At 43.8% G+C, this 20,295-nt stretch overlaps 1 protein-coding gene, 7 non-coding genes and 1 pseudogene across 13 annotated transcripts; all 9 read left to right on the top strand.

Moving 5' to 3' along the window:
* Positions 1–77: 77 nt before the first annotated feature.
* LOC130331300 (U2 spliceosomal RNA) lies at positions 78–265 on the top strand. Its single transcript, XR_008874232.1, has one exon. It is a non-coding gene; the product is annotated as a U2 spliceosomal RNA (small nuclear RNA).
* Positions 266–2,347: 2,082 nt separating this feature from the next.
* LOC130331332 (U2 spliceosomal RNA) lies at positions 2,348–2,538 on the top strand. The gene has a single exon (XR_008874254.1). It is a non-coding gene; the product is annotated as a U2 spliceosomal RNA (small nuclear RNA).
* Positions 2,539–4,620: 2,082 nt separating this feature from the next.
* On the top strand, positions 4,621–4,780 carry LOC130331305 (U2 spliceosomal RNA; annotated as a pseudogene).
* Positions 4,781–5,472: 692 nt separating this feature from the next.
* On the top strand, positions 5,473–5,660 carry LOC130331299 (U2 spliceosomal RNA). The gene has a single exon (XR_008874231.1). It is a non-coding gene; the product is annotated as a U2 spliceosomal RNA (small nuclear RNA).
* A 2,090-nt stretch (positions 5,661–7,750) lies between these two features.
* LOC130331331 (U2 spliceosomal RNA) lies at positions 7,751–7,941 on the top strand. The gene has a single exon (XR_008874253.1). It is a non-coding gene; the product is annotated as a U2 spliceosomal RNA (small nuclear RNA).
* Positions 7,942–9,966: 2,025 nt separating this feature from the next.
* LOC130331210 (uncharacterized) lies at positions 9,967–15,093 on the top strand. Of its 6 annotated transcripts, XM_056553681.1 has the most exons (6): positions 9,967–11,539; positions 11,789–11,923; positions 13,006–13,054; positions 13,145–13,186; positions 13,850–13,939; positions 14,602–14,805. In XM_056553681.1, the coding sequence occupies exons 1-6, from the start codon at positions 10,247–10,249 to the stop codon at positions 14,661–14,663; spliced, it is 1,671 nt and encodes a 556-aa protein (XP_056409656.1). In that variant the 5' UTR covers positions 9,967–10,246; the 3' UTR covers positions 14,664–14,805. The 6 variants fall into 6 exon arrangements, 4 of the variants coding, with proteins under 4 accessions (XP_056409656.1, XP_056409657.1, XP_056409654.1 ...); XR_008874153.1 differs by lacking the exons at positions 13,006–13,054; positions 13,145–13,186 and having other exon boundaries at positions 13,850–13,908; positions 14,602–14,663; XR_008874152.1 differs by lacking the exons at positions 13,006–13,054; positions 13,145–13,186 and having other exon boundaries at positions 14,602–14,641.
* Positions 15,094–15,163: 70 nt separating this feature from the next.
* LOC130331302 (U2 spliceosomal RNA) lies at positions 15,164–15,356 on the top strand. Its single transcript, XR_008874233.1, has one exon. It is a non-coding gene; the product is annotated as a U2 spliceosomal RNA (small nuclear RNA).
* A 2,083-nt stretch (positions 15,357–17,439) lies between these two features.
* Positions 17,440–17,630, top strand: LOC130331284 (U2 spliceosomal RNA). Its single transcript, XR_008874220.1, has one exon. It is a non-coding gene; the product is annotated as a U2 spliceosomal RNA (small nuclear RNA).
* Positions 17,631–19,714: 2,084 nt separating this feature from the next.
* Positions 19,715–19,905, top strand: LOC130331330 (U2 spliceosomal RNA). The gene has a single exon (XR_008874252.1). It is a non-coding gene; the product is annotated as a U2 spliceosomal RNA (small nuclear RNA).
* Positions 19,906–20,295: the final 390 nt, after the last annotated feature.

Genomic DNA, 20,295 nt, shown 5'->3' with positions numbered 1-20,295 from the left:
GCATCCTTTGTGCACGTTTTTTTAGTGTAACACGTTTGCACTTTTTCTTGCACTTTGGGTGAATCGAAAGCACGTTCCTCGGCTTTAGATAAAAAAAAAAAAAAAAAAAAAATCTGTTCTTATCAGTTTAATATCTGATACGTCCCCTATCTGGGGACCATATATTAAATGGATTTTTGAGAACGGGGGCCGATTTCGAAGCTTGCTTCCGTCGCCCTATGCATTGACCCGATATGGCAGTATCTTCGGGTACAGTGCACCACCCCCTTACAGGGTTAAAAAGAAAGATTCCTACTTTCATTGCTACCTGCTTGCTGGCTAGCCAGCTAGCCAGCCCTGTGGGCCTTGCTGCTGCTGCAGCCAAAAAACAAAAGGTGGTGCTGCTGCTGCTGCTTCTGCTGCTTCTGCTTGTGTCTGGCCGCTGTTGGAGCGTCCAGGCACAGGACTTCTGCTGCTGCTGACTAAATGGCCTCCTTAATTGGATCATTTGAGTAGCCAGCACACCTGTGCAGGTAGGGCATGACATGATAGGCAGCTGCCTTGATAGCGGGTGGGTGCTGAATGTTCCTAATTGACAAAATAAGATTAATGCTTATGAAGAAATATAAAATCTCATCCCTTCCCCAATATCGCGCCACACCCCTACCCCTTAATTCCCTGGTTGAACTTGATGGACATATGTCTTTTTTCGACCGTACTAACTATGTAACTATGTAACATAACATGGGGGGGGGGTCTCCTGGCTGTTCACACAGGTGTGTCATTGCTGTACATTGACCATGCATTGCTTCTGTGGTATTGCAAAGGCAAAGACAAATGCTTCCAGCCATCCATTGCACTAATGGATTGGTCATCAGCTGGCTGTCTATGTCCCGCATCAATATAGACCAAAGTACAGAGGGTTAGGCTATGCTATTGTGCACCTACCTGATGCATCAGAAGGTGCGAGGCCCTTGCTAAATTCTGTGCACAGACTTTGAGATCTATACTTTAGACTGTATCTAAACCTGCTCCAACATGGACTGACATTCTGGCCTACTTTCAGCCGATGCGACTTGTCTGTCGCTGAACAGTCGCTTTTTATGTATTCAGCACCTATGTATAATGTTGTAAAAATGCTCTAGAAGCTAAAGTCGCAGAAATGTCACACATATTTGGCCTGCAACTTTCTGTGCGACAAATTCAGACAGGAAAAATCAGTATAAATCCTTAGAAAATTATCCCCCAGTGTCTCCATCTGCTGGCGGTATTGAATAAGCATTGCTGCACTGATGGGGTATGCATTAGACGAAAAAAAAGAAGAAAAAGAAGAATAATACGCCCAGAAAAGAGGCGAAAAGGAGAAAAACGTAAAAAAACGTGAAAAAAAAGTAAGAGGAAGAGAAGGGAAAAAAAGGTGGAAATGGGTTTAAAAGTGATTTCGGCGGAGAAATATATATATATATATATATATATATATATATATATATATATACGCGCACACACACACATATATATAAACGTATTCTCCGTTGAGATATTGCAGCCGCTGCTGTGTCCAGGCCCAGGAGCCTTAGCACTGTGCTGTGATGTCACTCAATACCACTGACATCACTAGGTGTAAACAACATCTCTCCTTTGCTGTGTATGTGACTATGGAGCTGTTTGGTGATGTCGTCTATTATGGCCTTCATAGAAGCAACAGGAGATTGTTGCATCCATCTAGAACCCTCAGAACTACAGTGCTATGATGTCACTCACTTCCACAGGCCTTGCAGAGTGTAAACAACAACAACCCAGCTTTGTTGTGTATGTAACCATAGGGATTTGTGATGTCACCTAGAACCTTCACAGCAGCGACAGCTTTATGAGGAGCATCAGCACTGCTCTGCCTGAGCAGAACCATCACCGCCATAGGTTGTCAAATAACCCGGGTTTAACCCACACAGGTAAGTCCAATGGGGTGCAGGCATGTCCTCTATGCTTACAGCTTCCCATGGGTGTTGGTTTGATACCGTTTGGGGACAGCCAAGGAGGCATCTGCAGGCAACAAAGGTAGGTGTGTGCTTGTGTGTGTGTTTCCTATGCAGATCCTAAGCCCAGTGTCACATGCAAGTAGGAGGAGTAAGAAGGGTTCCTGGCAAATCCGGGTTATGGATTGCATTTAAAAAGGCCCCGTGGGAGTGCAATGGGCCCCTGTCTTGCTGCTTAGCAATAATGGTATGGGTTTAGGTTCTGCTGTGTGTACTGGTGGTTGACTGCCCCCCAGCCCAGAGTGTGCATGGAAAATTGTCTGGCAGCCTCCCTGACAGCAAGCAGTGATAGTGCCCATGAAGGGGACCTTGTTGGGCCCGCCCCTTTCACGGTTATCGCTTCTCGGCCTTTTGGCTAAGATCAAGTGTAGTATCTGTTCTTATCAGTTTAATATCTGATACGTCCCCTATCTGGGGACCATATATTAAATGGATTTTTGAGAACGGGGGCCGATTTCGAAGCTTGCTTCCGTCGCCCTATGCATTGACCCGATATGGCAGTATCTTCGGGTACAGTGCACCACCCCCTTACAGGGTTAAAAAGAAAGATTCCTACTTTCATTGCTACCTGCTTGCTGGCTAGCCAGCTAGCCAGCCCTGTGGGCCTTGCTGCTGCTGCAGCCAAAAAACAAAAGGTGGTGCTGCTGCTGCTGCTTCTGCTGCTTCTGCTTGTGTCTGGCCGCTGTTGGAGCGTCCAGGCACAGGACTTCTGCTGCTGCTGACTAAATGGCCTCCTTAATTGGATCATTTGAGTAGCCAGCACACCTGTGCAGGTAGGGCATGACATGATAGGCAGCTGCCTTGATAGCGGGTGGGTGCTGAATGTTCCTAATTGACAAAATAAGATTAATGCTTATGAAGAAATATAAAATCTCATCCCTTCCCCAATATCGCGCCACACCCCTACCCCTTAATTCCCTGGTTGAACTTGATGGACATATGTCTTTTTTCGACCGTACTAACTATGTAACTATGTAACATAACATGGGGGGGGGGTCTCCTGGCTGTTCACACAGGTGTGTCATTGCTGTACATTGACCATGCATTGCTTCTGTGGTATTGCAAAGGCAAAGACAAATGCTTCCAGCCATCCATTGCACTAATGGATTGGTCATCAGCTGGCTGTCTATGTCCCGCATCAATATAGACCAAAGTACAGAGGGTTAGGCTATGCTATTGTGCACCTACCTGATGCATCAGAAGGTGCGAGGCCCTTGCTAAATTCTGTGCACAGACTTTGAGATCTATACTTTAGACTGTATCTAAACCTGCTCCAACATGGACTGACATTCTGGCCTACTTTCAGCCGATGCGACTTGTCTGTCGCTGAACAGTCGCTTTTTATGTATTCAGCACCTATGTATAATGTTGTAAAAATGCTCTAGAAGCTAAAGTCGCAGAAATGTCACACATATTTGGCCTGCAACTTTCTGTGCGACAAATTCAGACAGGAAAAATCAGTATAAATCCTTAGAAAATTATCCCCCAGTGTCTCCATCTGCTGGCGGTATTGAATAAGCATTGCTGCACTGATGGGGTATGCATTAGACGAAAAAAAAGAAGAAAAAGAAGAATAATACGCCCAGAAAAGAGGCGAAAAGGAGAAAAACGTAAAAAAACGTGAAAAAAAAGTAAGAGGAAGAGAAGGGAAAAAAAGGTGGAAATGGGTTTAAAAGTGATTTCAGCGGAGAATATATATATATATATATATATATATATATATATATATATATATACGCGCACACACACACATATATATAAACGTATTCTCCGTTGAGATATTGCAGCCGCTGCTGTGTCCAGGCCCAGGAGCCTTAGCACTGTGCTGTGATGTCACTCAATACCACTGACATCACTAGGTGTAAACAACATCTCTCCTTTGCTGTGTATGTGCTATGGAGCTGTTTGGTGATGTCGTCTATTATGGCCTTCATAGAAGCAACAGGAGATTGTTGCATCCATCTAGAACCCTCAGAACTACAGTGCTATGATGTCACTCACTTCCACAGGCCTTGCAGAGTGTAAACAACAACAACCCAGCTTTGTTGTGTATGTAACCATAGGGATTTGTGATGTCACCTAGAACCTTCACAGCAGCGACAGCTTTATGAGGAGCATCAGCACTGCTCTGCCTGAGCAGAACCATCACCGCCATAGGTTGTCAAATAACCCGGGTTTAACCCACACAGGTAAGTCCAATGGGGTGCAGGCATGTCCTCTATGCTTACAGCTTCCCGTGGGTGTTGGTTTGATACCGTTTGGGGACAGCCAAGGAGGCATCTGCAGGCAACAAAGGTAGGTGTGTGCTTGTGTGTGTGTTTCCTATGCAGATCCTAAGCCCAGTGTCACATGCAAGTAGGAGGAGTAAGAAGGGTTCCTGGCAAATCCGGGTTATGGATTGCATTTAAAAAGGCCCCGTGGGAGTGCAATGGGCCCCTGTCTTGCTGCTTAGCAATAATGGTATGGGTTTAGGTTCTGCTGTGTGTACTGGTGGTTGACTGCCCCCCAGCCCAGAGTGTGCATGGAAAATTGTCTGGCAGCCTCCCTGACAGCAAGCAGTGATAGTGCCCATGAAGGGGACCTTGTTGGGCCCGCCCCTTTCACGGTTATCGCTTCTCGGCCTTTTGGCTAAGATCAAGTGTAGTATCTGTTCTTATCAGTTTTCATGCTGGTGGGGATGGGTGCTGCATGGAGGATGCAGGTGTACCAGGGCTTTCCGGGGCTGGTTCTGAGGAATCAGCTCGACGGCTGCCCCGATGTGACCTGTTCCCTCCGGGTCTCGCCATGAGGCTGAGAGGGTCTAGAGCCGAGGTACTTTTGTGCCTCGGGGAGTGGTGACCCCGAGGTGCCGAAACTCACTGGGAGAATAGGCTCACTGAGTTGAAGCACGGGCACCATAATCTCTTCACCTTGTGGCACTCACCTCTTGATTCCCGGCCTTCTGGCTAGGATCAGAGAAATTTTTATAGATCCGGCCGGATGTCCGGGCAGTATATCTGCACACATTCACTTATTTATTTATTTTTTGTCTCACTGTGTCACTTTTTGCGTGTTGTGTGTTCACAGGATTTGTCAGGATGCGGTAGCCCTTCTGGGTGTCCCTCCTGGCGGTCTAGGGGAGGTGTGTGTGGCCATTAGGTTCCGCACCTCCCTGCAAACACCCCGGGTACTCCTGCTTCGCAGGGTACCTACCGTAATCGGCTCTGCGGGCAGATACCTTGGCTAACGCCAAGGGGGATGCCGGGAGCATTTGTGGTCTCCTAGTAGCTTCGGCGAAAAGGGACATCGAACCTGGAACCTCGCAGGTACCTTTTGGTCCGGAGGCGAAGGGTAAGGTTTGTTGGGGGGCCTCTCTCCTATCGGAGAAGGGCTTGCGATAGACCGCATCCTTTGTGCACGTTTTTTTAGTGTAACACGTTTGCACTTTTTCTTGCACTTTGGGTGAATCGAAAGCACGTTCCTCGGCTTTAGATAAAAAAAAAAAAAAAAAAAAAATCTGTTCTTATCAGTTTAATATCTGATACGTCCCCTATCTGGGGACCATATATTAAATGGATTTTTGAGAACGGGGGCCGATTTCGAAGCTTGCTTCCGTCGCCCTATGCATTGACCCGATATGGCAGTATCTTCGGGTACAGTGCACCACCCCCTTACAGGGTTAAAAAGAAAGATTCCTACTTTCATTGCTACCTGCTTGCTGGCTAGCCAGCTAGCCAGCCCTGTGGGCCTTGCTGCTGCTGCAGCCAAAAAACAAAAGGTGGTGCTGCTGCTTCTGCTGCTTCTGCTTGTGTCTGGCCGCTGTTGGAGCGTCCAGGCACAGGACTTCTGCTGCTGCTGACTAAATGGCCTCCTTAATTGGATCATTTGAGTAGCCAGCACACCTGTGCAGGTAGGGCATGACATGATAGGCAGCTGCCTTGATAGCGGGTGGGTGCTGAATGTTCCTAATTGACAAAATAAGATTAATGCTTATGAAGAAATATAAAATCTCATCCCTTCCCCAATATCGCGCCACACCCCTACCCCTTAATTCCCTGGTTGAACTTGATGGACATATGTCTTTTTTCGACCGTACTAACTATGTAACTATGTAACATAACATGGGGGGGGGGTCTCCTGGCTGTTCACACAGGTGTGTCATTGCTGTACATTGACCATGCATTGCTTCTGTGGTATTGCAAAGGCAAAGACAAATGCTTCCAGCCATCCATTGCACTAATGGATTGGTCATCAGCTGGCTGTCTATGTCCCGCATCAATATAGACCAAAGTACAGAGGGTTAGGCTATGCTATTGTGCACCTACCTGATGCATCAGAAGGTGCGAGGCCCTTGCTAAATTCTGTGCACAGACTTTGAGATCTATACTTTAGACTGTATCTAAACCTGCTCCAACATGGACTGACATTCTGGCCTACTTTCAGCCGATGCGACTTGTCTGTCGCTGAACAGTCGCTTTTTATGTATTCAGCACCTATGTATAATGTTGTAAAAATGCTCTAGAAGCTAAAGTCGCAGAAATGTCACACATATTTGGCCTGCAACTTTCTGTGCGACAAATTCAGACAGGAAAAATCAGTATAAATCCTTAGAAAATTATCCCCCAGTGTCTCCATCTGCTGGCGGTATTGAATAAGCATTGCTGCACTGATGGGGTATGCATTAGACGAAAAAAAAGAAGAAAAAGAAGAATAATACGCCCAGAAAAGAGGCGAAAAGGAGAAAAACGTAAAAAAACGTGAAAAAAAAGTAAGAGGAAGAGAAGGGAAAAAAAGGTGGAAATGGGTTTAAAAGTGATTTCGGCGGAGAAATATATATATATATATATATATATATATATATATATATATATATATATATATATATACGCGCACACACACACATATATATAAACGTATTCTCCGTTGAGATATTGCAGCCGCTGCTGTGTCCAGGCCCAGGAGCCTTAGCACTGTGCTGTGATGTCACTCAATACCACTGACATCACTAGGTGTAAACAACATCTCTCCTTTGCTGTGTATGTGACTATGGAGCTGTTTGGTGATGTCGTCTATTATGGCCTTCATAGAAGCAACAGGAGATTGTTGCATCCATCTAGAACCCTCAGAACTACAGTGCTATGATGTCACTCACTTCCACAGGCCTTGCAGAGTGTAAACAACAACAACCCAGCTTTGTTGTGTATGTAACCATAGGGATTTGTGATGTCACCTAGAACCTTCACAGCAGCGACAGCTTTATGAGGAGCATCAGCACTGCTCTGCCTGAGCAGAACCATCACCGCCATAGGTTGTCAAATAACCCGGGTTTAACCCACACAGGTAAGTCCAATGGGGTGCAGGCATGTCCTCTATGCTTACAGCTTCCCATGGGTGTTGGTTTGATACCGTTTGGGGACAGCCAAGGAGGCATCTGCAGGCAACAAAGGTAGGTGTGTGCTTGTGTGTGTGTTTCCTATGCAGATCCTAAGCCCAGTGTCACATGCAAGTAGGAGGAGTAAGAAGGGTTCCTGGCAAATCCGGGTTATGGATTGCATTTAAAAAGGCCCCGTGGGAGTGCAATGGGCCCCTGTCTTGCTGCTTAGCAATAATGGTATGGGTTTAGGTTCTGCTGTGTGTACTGGTGGTTGACTGCCCCCCAGCCCAGAGTGTGCATGGAAAATTGTCTGGCAGCCTCCCTGACAGCAAGCAGTGATAGTGCCCATGAAGGGGACCTTGTTGGGCCCGCCCCTTTCACGGTTATCGCTTCTCGGCCTTTTGGCTAAGATCAAGTGTAGTATCTGTTCTTATCAGTTTAATATCTGATACGTCCCCTATCTGGGGACCATATATTAAATGGATTTTTGAGAACGGGGGCCGATTTCGAAGCTTGCTTCCGTCGCCCTATGCATTGACCCGATATGGCAGTATCTTCGGGTACAGTGCACCACCCCCTTACAGGGTTAAAAAGAAAGATTCCTACTTTCATTGCTACCTGCTTGCTGGCTAGCCAGCTAGCCAGCCCTGTGGGCCTTGCTGCTGCTGCAGCCAAAAAACAAAAGGTGGTGCTGCTGCTGCTGCTTCTGCTGCTTCTGCTTGTGTCTGGCCGCTGTTGGAGCGTCCAGGCACAGGACTTCTGCTGCTGCTGACTAAATGGCCTCCTTAATTGGATCATTTGAGTAGCCAGCACACCTGTGCAGGTAGGGCATGACATGATAGGCAGCTGCCTTGATAGCGGGTGGGTGCTGAATGTTCCTAATTGACAAAATAAGATTAATGCTTATGAAGAAATATAAAATCTCATCCCTTCCCCAATATCGCGCCACACCCCTACCCCTTAATTCCCTGGTTGAACTTGATGGACATATGTCTTTTTTCGACCGTACTAACTATGTAACTATGTAACATAACATGGGGGGGGGGTCTCCTGGCTGTTCACACAGGTGTGTCATTGCTGTACATTGACCATGCATTGCTTCTGTGGTATTGCAAAGGCAAAGACAAATGCTTCCAGCCATCCATTGCACTAATGGATTGGTCATCAGCTGGCTGTCTATGTCCCGCATCAATATAGACCAAAGTACAGAGGGTTAGGCTATGCTATTGTGCACCTACCTGATGCATCAGAAGGTGCGAGGCCCTTGCTAAATTCTGTGCACAGACTTTGAGATCTATACTTTAGACTGTATCTAAACCTGCTCCAACATGGACTGACATTCTGGCCTACTTTCAGCCGATGCGACTTGTCTGTCGCTGAACAGTCGCTTTTTATGTATTCAGCACCTATGTATAATGTTGTAAAAATGCTCTAGAAGCTAAAGTCGCAGAAATGTCACACATATTTGGCCTGCAACTTTCTGTGCGACAAATTCAGACAGGAAAAATCAGTATAAATCCTTAGAAAATTATCCCCCAGTGTCTCCATCTGCTGGCGGTATTGAATAAGCATTGCTGCACTGATGGGGTATGCATTAGACGAAAAAAAAGAAGAAAAAGAAGAATAATACGCCCAGAAAAGAGGCGAAAAGGAGAAAAACGTAAAAAAACGTGAAAAAAAAGTAAGAGGAAGAGAAGGGAAAAAAAGGTGGAAATGGGTTTAAAAGTGATTTCGGCGGAGAAATATATATATATATATATATATATATATATATATATATATATACGCGCACACACACACATATATATAAACGTATTCTCCGTTGAGATATTGCAGCCGCTGCTGTGTCCAGGCCCAGGAGCCTTAGCACTGTGCTGTGATGTCACTCAATACCACTGACATCACTAGGTGTAAACAACATCTCTCCTTTGCTGTGTATGTGACTATGGAGCTGTTTGGTGATGTCGTCTATTATGGCCTTCATAGAAGCAACAGGAGATTGTTGCATCCATCTAGAACCCTCAGAACTACAGTGCTATGATGTCACTCACTTCCACAGGCCTTGCAGAGTGTAAACAACAACAACCCAGCTTTGTTGTGTATGTAACCATAGGGATTTGTGATGTCACCTAGAACCTTCACAGCAGCGACAGCTTTATGAGGAGCATCAGCACTGCTCTGCCTGAGCAGAACCATCACCGCCATAGGTTGTCAAATAACCCGGGTTTAACCCACACAGGTAAGTCCAATGGGGTGCAGGCATGTCCTCTATGCTTACAGCTTCCCGTGGGTGTTGGTTTGATACCGTTTGGGGACAGCCAAGGAGGCATCTGCAGGCAACAAAGGTAGGTGTGTGCTTGTGTGTGTGTTTCCTATGCAGATCCTAAGCCCAGTGTCACATGCAAGTAGGAGGAGTAAGAAGGGTTCCTGGCAAATCCGGGTTATGGATTGCATTTAAAAAGGCCCCGTGGGAGTGCAATGGGCCCCTGTCTTGCTGCTTAGCAATAATGGTATGGGTTTAGGTTCTGCTGTGTGTACTGGTGGTTGACTGCCCCCCAGCCCAGAGTGTGCATGGAAAATTGTCTGGCAGCCTCCCTGACAGCAAGCAGTGATAGTGCCCATGAAGGGGACCTTGTTGGGCCCGCCCCTTTCACGGTTATCGCTTCTCGGCCTTTTGGCTAAGGTATAGGGATATACCTTGGCTGATCCGGTTCCTGCTTTTGTGGGTGCTCTGAGACCCCCCTCCTCGGCCCTGGGACATCGCCCTTCGTTGGGCTTAAGTCCCTTGCTGCTATTGGGGAGGGGGCCCACCTCAGTGTAGAGTTGCGATCCCCCTTTGCCTTAGGGACCTAGTGTCTCTTTGGTGCGCTTGATTGTGAGCATGGCGTCAGCCAGTGACGGAGATCCAGGCATGGTACCATCTTATGCCAAGCTCAAGAACTCAGTACGTATATCGTACTTGGAGGACCAGAGAAAGAACCGGGACCTGAAGTACATCGTGGAGCAAGTTCTGCTGGGCGTCTTTGGATTAAGGAAGCATGAGATATTATCCATCCAAGATTATCCGAAAAGAGGAGTATACGATGTTACTTTTACGGAAGGAGGTATTTACAAGGACTTTGTTATACAGATGAAGAAGGTAAGCGGAGATGCCCGCTTGAGTGGAATAAGAATTGTTGAGCACTTTCCCGATGAACTTATGCTTTTAGTTATAAAAATGTACTCTCCATACGTTAAAGAAGATGAAATTGTTGTGTTTTTAAGGAATTTTTGTAAAAAAATTATAAATAGAGGGAAAGTGATGAATGAGTGTGGAATATGGTCCTCTAAGTGGAAGTTTCTGGTTGAGTTCAAAGAAGATCTATTACTCCCAGGACGAAAGGTTATGCCTCCAGCTCGGTTCAAGTTAGGAAATGTAAATGGTGACGTGTTTTTCCCAGGAATGCCCAATTTCTGCAGAGCTTGTAGAAGATATGGACATGATAAAAACGTATGTGAGAGTACATGTACAAATTGTGGCAGCACTGAGCACTCCTCCAGAGAATGCACAAAAGAAAAGAAATGCAGTTTATGTTACAGAGTTGACCATTTGTATGCTTCTTGTCCTCACAGAAACAAAGAGAAACAACAGAGAAGCCAGCCAGACCCCCGTCATATGAACAGAGAAGACAGCAAACCAGAAGAAAACCCAACTGATCAACATGGTGAGTCTGCTACCTCTGATGAAGATGGATATGAGAAACCCTCCAGCATGAAGGTAAGAAGAAAGGAGAAGAAAGCATGGCAGACAGGAGCTCCTCTCTCGCAGCAGAGGGGTAGTAACCTGGATGAAGCTGTCAGCAAGCCTCAGAGTGCCCCCCTGAGGAAGCCAGAAAATGTTGGGGCTAAGAGAAGAAAGACCGGAACAGGAAGAGAAGAGGCGTTTGTGGAAGAAGAGGGGGGGGTAGGGATGCCATCAGGTGTTCCAGCCCCCTCCCCAAGTGAAACAGGCAACTCGTCCATGGTTCCCGACACGGTGGAAGTCGTTGTGCCCGACCAGCTGCCCGGGGTGGCTCCGACAGGTCATCCCGGGGAGGAGATGGACACTGGGCAAGGTGACGGAGACGGGACAACCCCTGTTCCGGCGAAGAGGAATCCTCTCCTTAGTCCCCTACCGGAGGATCTTCAGGAGGAGGTAATGGAGGAGTCAGACGGTAGCAGCTCACCGGAATCTCTGGTGACAGTGAGATCAGAAGGGGAAAATGATAGTTTTGGGGGTCTGGCTGATGAGGATGAGATAGAATGTGCACAAAGATATTGAAAGTGGTCTCTCTGTAACCTTTAATGATGGCGCTCCATGGACTCTCCCTCAATGTGAGGGGCCTTAAGACACACGCAAGAAGAACTGCTATTTTTAATTTTTTATCCTTTTTGTCTGCATCAGTTTTCTTCTTACAGGAATGTGGCATCCCTCACCAAGCATCATACAAGAAATATGAAGAAGACTGGAAGCATGGCCCCTCAGTGTGGTCAGGGTCCAACGCATCTAAATCTGGAGGAGTTGCTATACTTTTTAAGGGTAATGTTAATATAATTTTTAAGCAAGAGATTTTACCAGGAAGGATTTTATTAGTTAAAGCTTTTATAAATGGTTTTACATGGCAGTTTTTAAACTTTTATGGTTCACCTGATAAAAAAGAAAGAGAAGAGATGTTAGAGATTTTACCTCTTTTTATTAATGATTCTTATCCTTTGATTTTAGCTGGGGATTTTAATTGTGTTTTAAGAGGTGAGAAAAGATATTCTCGAGCTACTAGTAGAAATTATGATAAGACATCTAACATTTTAAAAAATATTACTTTAGATTTTAGGCTTATAGATGTTTTTAAAAAATGTAATCCAAATTTACCTGATACTGAAGGCATTACATGGAGTAATGTGAATTGTAGCTCGAGGATTGATTTTATCTTCTCTTCTCAAAATGTTTTACCTGCCAAATGTGAGCTTTTAACTAATATATTTTCTGATCATAAATGTCTTCTATTTGTTTTAAATCCTGTTCCTGGTTTTAAGAGGGGTATTGGTTCATGGAAATTGAACATATCTCTTTTAGAAGATAAAATAATCTTAACAGAATACGCCAATTTTTATAATAAATGTAAAAATAATAGAGACCCAAATATAGATATAAAAGTATGGTGGGAAAATATGAAGAAAAAAACTAAAGATTTTTTTATAAAACAAGGTATCCAAAAAGCTAAAGATAAAAGACATTGTTATGATATTTTAAATACACATCTTCAAACTCTTTTTAAATTGCACAATATAGGGATAGATGTAAAAGATGATATTGTTAACATTAAAAAAGAAATAAAAACATTTTTAAATGAAAAAGGTAAAGAGATCATTTTTAAAGCTAAAATCAAACATATTGAAAATAACGAAAAATGTACAAGATATTTTTTTAAAAAATCTAATCAAAAAAGAGTCCATATCGAAAAACTAGAAGGAGAAGTGGAGATGAATAAAATTTTATTTAAAGTACAATGTTATTATAGGGAACTTTTTAATGAGAAAAAAATAGATGCTAATTTCATGAACGATGCCTTAAACAAAATAGAACGTGTTTTAGAGAATAATTCTCAATCCTTTCTTTTACAGTCTATCCCAGAGAAGGAAATATTGGATACCATAAACAGTTTTAATTTGGGTAAAGTACCAGGGTCTGATGGCCTGCCAATCGAATTTTATAAGGTTTTTTATGAGGTTTTAAAAGATGATCTTTTATCTCTTTTTACAGATGTTTTTAATACCAAGATTTTACCACAGTCATGGAAAATGGGTGAGGTTTCTTTGCTCTTTAAAAAAGGTGATAAAGAGGATATTAGGAATTGGAGACCAATAACCCTTTTAAACGCTGATTATAAAATAATGGCTAAAATATGTGCAAACAGACTAAAAAATGTTATAGATAAATTAATACATAATAATCAAGTGTGTGGTATACCGGGTAGAAACATGTGGGAAAATTTAAACCTCATAAAAGATATAATAGAAGATGCTAAAATAAGGAAAAGTAATTTAGCAATTTTAACAATAGACTTTGAAAAAGCATTTGACAGAGTCTCGCACTGTTTTTTATTTAATGTTTTAAATAAAATGGGCATACCAGAAGGTTTTTTAACGTCACTCAAAGCCTTTTATAATGACTGTTTTAGCAAAATTTTAATTAATGGTTTTAAGACTGAAATGGTTCCTTTAAAATCTGGTGTGAAGCAGGGTTGCCCCCTATCACCCCTTTTATTTATTTGTGCACTAGAGCCACTTTTATGTGTCATAAGAGGTGATAAACAGATCCGTGGGATAAGGCTCCCCGGAGGAAATGGTCTTGAAGCTAAAGTAGTCAGTTATATGGATGATGTAGCAGTGACATGTCAAGATAGCCTGGCACTTAAAAAAACTTTAACACAAATTAACTATTTCTGTTGTGCTTCTGGTTTTAAAGTGAATTTTAACAAGTGCGAGATTTTAAAAGTCGGCAAGCTGGATACAAGAGACATAAAGGTACCGGTAGTAGAAAAAGTAAAAATTTTAGGTGTGTATTTTAATGAATTAAATAATGGAAACGAAAGCTGGGAGCTAACAATGCAAAAGGTGAACCAAAAATTATGTGTATGGAGACTAAGAGACCTTACAATGGAAGGAAAAGTGCTGATTTTAAAGATGGTGATTTTACCTTTGCTTTTATATTTAAGTTTAGTGTTCCCACCTAACACACATATAATACGTAAAGTCTCAAAAGTCTGTTACACCTTTTTTTGGAATTCCAAATATGAGAAGTTAAAAAGAGAAATTGTATCTAAACCTAAAGAGAAAGGGGGGAAAAGTTTTACTGATTTTACTGCGTTCCTTTATACAAAATTCTTTTCATTGTGTCTTAAGAATGTTTTTAAAGACAACTATTGGTCGTTCTTTTTGCGCTATAATGTTGGTAATCTCATGAGACACCATGGTTGGTTTGAAACAGATCTTAAACACCCTTATGCTTTTAACCTCCCTATTACTTATTGTATTTTAGAAAAGATTGTTTCTCTTTTTAAACTGTTTGATTTTAGTAAAGATATTCTAATCGATGGGAAAAAACTTACGAGAGTCATTTTAAACAATATTAACATGTGCCAAGTTGGAAATTTTAATGATGATAAATGTAAAGAAATCTGGAGAATTGTGAACTCATTTTATCTTTTTAACTCACAGAAGGACTTATCCTGGAGCTGCATCCACAGTTGCCTTCCGTGCCGGGCTTTCCAACACCGTAGAGGATTTGCAAGCACAGCAAAGTGTCCAAGAGAGGGATGCCACGAAGAGGAGACTGTTTTACATCTTTTATGGACATGTGATTTTTCTAGAAGGATATGGACTAAAATGCTGCCACTTTTAAACAAAATTGCTGCTATAAAAGACTTGGACTATAATATGGTTTTATATGGGTGTTTGGATTGTCCCGGCGAACAAGAGAAACGGAAGGCATGGCAAATAATAAACTGTGTGAAGGCAGCTCTGTGGAAAAATAGGAATATTTTATTATTTAAAAAGGACATTTTATCTTTCGATGATGTTATTGGAATGATATTAAGTGAAATGTACATCTATCTTTTAATCGATAAACAAAGTGATGAGTTTGCATTCTTAAAATGGCATTTTACCGACTGGCATATGTGAAATTGTAAAATTGTAAGTTTTTTTTATGTTCCCCTGGTTTTAATGCTATGTAACTATGTAACTATGTTAAAACTTGAAACTTAAATAAAATAGGTGTGTACCTGTGAAGGTGCAGCCAAGTTAAAAAAAAAAAAAAATCTGTTCTTATCAGTTTAATATCTGATACGTCCCCTATCTGGGGACCATATATTAAATGGATTTTTGAGAACGGGGGCCGATTTCGAAGCTTGCTTCCGTCGCCCTATGCATTGACCCGATATGGCAGTATCTTCGGGTACAGTGCACCACCCCCTTACAGGGTTAAAAAGAAAGATTCCTACTTTCATTGCTACCTGCTTGCTGGCTAGCCAGCTAGCCAGCCCTGTGGGCCTTGCTGCTGCTGCAGCCAAAAAACAAAAGGTGGTGCTGCTGCTGCTGCTTCTGCTGCTTCTGCTTGTGTCTGGCCGCTGTTGGAGCGTCCAGGCACAGGACTTCTGCTGCTGCTGACTAAATGGCCTCCTTAATTGGATCATTTGAGTAGCCAGCACACCTGTGCAGGTAGGGCATGACATGATAGGCAGCTGCCTTGATAGCGGGTGGGTGCTGAATGTTCCTAATTGACAAAATAAGATTAATGCTTATGAAGAAATATAAAATCTCATCCCTTCCCCAATATCGCGCCACACCCCTACCCCTTAATTCCCTGGTTGAACTTGATGGACATATGTCTTTTTTCGACCGTACTAACTATGTAACTATGTAACATAACATGGGGGGGGGGGTCTCCTGGCTGTTCACACAGGTGTGTCATTGCTGTACATTGACCATGCATTGCTTCTGTGGTATTGCAAAGGCAAAGACAAATGCTTCCAGCCATCCATTGCACTAATGGATTGGTCATCAGCTGGCTGTCTATGTCCCGCATCAATATAGACCAAAGTACAGAGGGTTAGGCTATGCTATTGTGCACCTACCTGATGCATCAGAAGGTGCGAGGCCCTTGCTAAATTCTGTGCACAGACTTTGAGATCTATACTTTAGACTGTATCTAAACCTGCTCCAACATGGACTGACATTCTGGCCTACTTTCAGCCGATGCGACTTGTCTGTCGCTGAACAGTCGCTTTTTATGTATTCAGCACCTATGTATAATGTTGTAAAAATGCTCTAGAAGCTAAAGTCGCAGAAATGTCACACATATTTGGCCTGCAACTTTCTGTGCGACAAATTCAGACAGGAAAAATCAGTATAAATCCTTAGAAAATTATCCCCCAGTGTCTCCATCTGCTGGCGGTATTGAATAAGCATTGCTGCACTGATGGGGTATGCATTAGACGAAAAAAAAGAAGAAAAAGAAGAATAATACGCCCAGAAAAGAGGCGAAAAGGAGAAAAACGTAAAAAAACGTGAAAAAAAAGTAAGAGGAAGAGAAGGGAAAAAAAGGTGGAAATGGGTTTAAAAGTGATTTCGGCGGAGAAATATATATATATATATATATATATATATATATATATATATATACGCGCACACACACACATATATATAAACGTATTCTCCGTTGAGATATTGCAGCCGCTGCTGTGTCCAGGCCCAGGAGCCTTAGCACTGTGCTGTGATGTCACTCAATACCACTGACATCACTAGGTGTAAACAACATCTCTCCTTTGCTGTGTATGTGACTATGGAGCTGTTTGGTGATGTCGTCTATTATGGCCTTCATAGAAGCAACAGGAGATTGTTGCATCCATCTAGAACCCTCAGAACTACAGTGCTATGATGTCACTCACTTCCACAGGCCTTGCAGAGTGTAAACAACAACAACCCAGCTTTGTTGTGTATGTAACCATAGGGATTTGTGATGTCACCTAGAACCTTCACAGCAGCGACAGCTTTATGAGGAGCATCAGCACTGCTCTGCCTGAGCAGAACCATCACCGCCATAGGTTGTCAAATAACCCGGGTTTAACCCACACAGGTAAGTCCAATGGGGTGCAGGCATGTCCTCTATGCTTACAGCTTCCCGTGGGTGTTGGTTTGATACCGTTTGGGGACAGCCAAGGAGGCATCTGCAGGCAACAAAGGTAGGTGTGTGCTTGTGTGTGTGTTTCCTATGCAGATCCTAAGCCCAGTGTCACATGCAAGTAGGAGGAGTAAGAAGGGTTCCTGGCAAATCCGGGTTATGGATTGCATTTAAAAAGGCCCCGTGGGAGTGCAATGGGCCCCTGTCTTGCTGCTTAGCAATAATGGTATGGGTTTAGGTTCTGCTGTGTGTACTGGTGGTTGACTGCCCCCCAGCCCAGAGTGTGCATGGAAAATTGTCTGGCAGCCTCCCTGACAGCAAGCAGTGATAGTGCCCATGAAGGGGACCTTGTTGGGCCCGCCCCTTTCACGGTTATCGCTTCTCGGCCTTTTGGCTAAGATCAAGTGTAGTATCTGTTCTTATCAGTTTAATATCTGATACGTCCCCTATCTGGGGACCATATATTAAATGGATTTTTGAGAACGGGGGCCGATTTCGAAGCTTGCTTCCGTCGTCCTATGCATTGACCCGATATGGCAGTATCTTCGGGTACAGTGCACCACCCCCTTACAGGGTTAAAAAGAAAGATTCCTACTTTCATTGCTACCTGCTTGCTGGCTAGCCAGCTAGCCAGCCCTGTGGGCCTTGCTGCTGCTGCAGCCAAAAAACAAAAGGTGGTGCTGCTGCTGCTGCTTCTGCTGCTTCTGCTTGTGTCTGGCCGCTGTTGGAGCGTCCAGGCACAGGACTTCTGCTGCTGCTGACTAAATGGCCTCCTTAATTGGATCATTTGAGTAGCCAGCACACCTGTGCAGGTAGGGCATGACATGATAGGCAGCTGCCTTGATAGCGGGTGGGTGCTGAATGTTCCTAATTGACAAAATAAGATTAATGCTTATGAAGAAATATAAAATCTCATCCCTTCCCCAATATCGCGCCACACCCCTACCCCTTAATTCCCTGGTTGAACTTGATGGACATATGTCTTTTTTCGACCGTACTAACTATGTAACTATGTAACATAACATGGGGGGGGGGTCTCCTGGCTGTTCACACAGGTGTGTCATTGCTGTACATTGACCATGCATTGCTTCTGTGGTATTGCAAAGGCAAAGACAAATGCTTCCAGCCATCCATTGCACTAATGGATTGGTCATCAGCTGGCTGTCTATGTCCCGCATCAATATAGACCAAAGTACAGAGGGTTAGGCTATGCTATTGTGCACCTACCTGATGCATCAGAAGGTGCGAGGCCCTTGCTAAATTCTGTGCACAGACTTTGAGATCTATACTTTAGACTGTATCTAAACCTGCTCCAACATGGACTGACATTCTGGCCTACTTTCAGCCGATGCGACTTGTCTGTCGCTGAACAGTCGCTTTTTATGTATTCAGCACCTATGTATAATGTTGTAAAAATGCTCTAGAAGCTAAAGTCGCAGAAATGTCACACATATTTGGCCTGCAACTTTCTGTGCGACAAATTCAGACAGGAAAAATCAGTATAAATCCTTAGAAAATTATCCCCCAGTGTCTCCATCTGCTGGCGGTATTGAATAAGCATTGCTGCACTGATGGGGTATGCATTAGACGAAAAAAAAGAAGAAAAAGAAGAATAATACGCCCAGAAAAGAGGCGAAAAGGAGAAAAACGTAAAAAAACGTGAAAAAAAAGTAAGAGGAAGAGAAGGGAAAAAAAGGTGGAAATGGGTTTAAAAGTGATTTCGGCGGAGAAATATATATATATATATATATATATATATATATATATATATATATACGCGCACACACACACATATATATAAACGTATTCTCCGTTGAGATATTGCAGCCGCTGCTGTGTCCAGGCCCAGGAGCCTTAGCACTGTGCTGTGATGTCACTCAATACCACTGACATCACTAGGTGTAAACAACATCTCTCCTTTGCTGTGTATGTGACTATGGAGCTGTTTGGTGATGTCGTCTATTATGGCCTTCATAGAAGCAACAGGAGATTGTTGCATCCATCTAGAACCCTCAGAACTACAGTGCTATGATGTCACTCACTTCCACAGGCCTTGCAGAGTGTAAACAACAACAACCCAGCTTTGTTGTGTATGTAACCATAGGGATTTGTGATGTCACCTAGAACCTTCACAGCAGCGACAGCTTTATGAGGAGCATCAGCACTGCTCTGCCTGAGCAGAACCATCACCGCCATAGGTTGTCAAATAACCCGGGTTTAACCCACACAGGTAAGTCCAATGGGGTGCAGGCATGTCCTCTATGCTTACAGCTTCCCGTGGGTGTTGGTTTGATACCGTTTGGGGACAGCCAAGGAGGCATCTGCAGGCAACAAAGGTAGGTGTGTGCTTGTGTGTGTGTTTCCTATGCAGATCCTAAGCCCAGTGTCACATGCAAGTAGGAGGAGTAAGAAGGGTTCCTGGCAAATCCGGGTTATGGATTGCATTTAAAAAGGCCCCGTGGGAGTGCAATGGGCCCCTGTCTTGCTGCTTAGCAATAATGGTATGGGTTTAGGTTCTGCTGTGTGTACTGGTGGTTGACTGCCCCCCAGCCCAGAGTGTGCATGGAAAATTGTCTGGCAGCCTCCCTGACAGCAAGCAGTGATAGTGCCCATGAAGGGGACCTTGTTGGGCCCGCCCCTTTCACGGTTATCGCTTCTCGGCCTTTTGGCTAAGATCAAGTGTAGTATCTGTTCTTATCAGTTTAATATCTGATACGTCCCCTATCTGGGGACCATATATTAAATGGATTTTTGAGAACGGGGGCCGATTTCGAAGCTTGCTTCCGTCGCCCTATGCATTGACCCGATATGGCAGTATCTTCGGGTACAGTGCACCACCCCCTTACAGGGTTAAAAAGAAAGATTCCTACTTTCATTGCTACCTGCTTGCTGGCTAGCCAGCTAGCCAGCCCTGTGGGCCTTGCTGCTGCTGCAGCCAAAAAACAAAAGGTGGTGCTGCTGCTGCTGCTTCTGCTGCTTCTGCTTGTGTCTGGCCGCTGTTGGAGCGTCCAGGCACAGGACTTCTGCTGCTGCTGACTAAATGGCCTCCTTAATTGGATCATTTGAGTAGCCAGCACACCTGTGCAGGTAGGGCATGACATGATAGGCAGCTGCCTTGATAGCGGGTGGGTGCTGAATGTTCCTAATTGACAAAATAAGATTAATGCTTATGAAGAAATATAAAATCTCATCCCTTCCCCAATATCGCGCCACACCCCTACCCCTTAATT

Source organism: Hyla sarda, unplaced genomic scaffold, assembly GCF_029499605.1.
Source record: "Hyla sarda isolate aHylSar1 unplaced genomic scaffold, aHylSar1.hap1 scaffold_347, whole genome shotgun sequence".
Taxonomy (NCBI): domain Eukaryota; kingdom Metazoa; phylum Chordata; class Amphibia; order Anura; family Hylidae; genus Hyla; species Hyla sarda.
The sequence above is the reverse complement of the archived record's forward strand: the minus strand, read 5'-3'. Positions and strand labels throughout refer to the sequence as shown.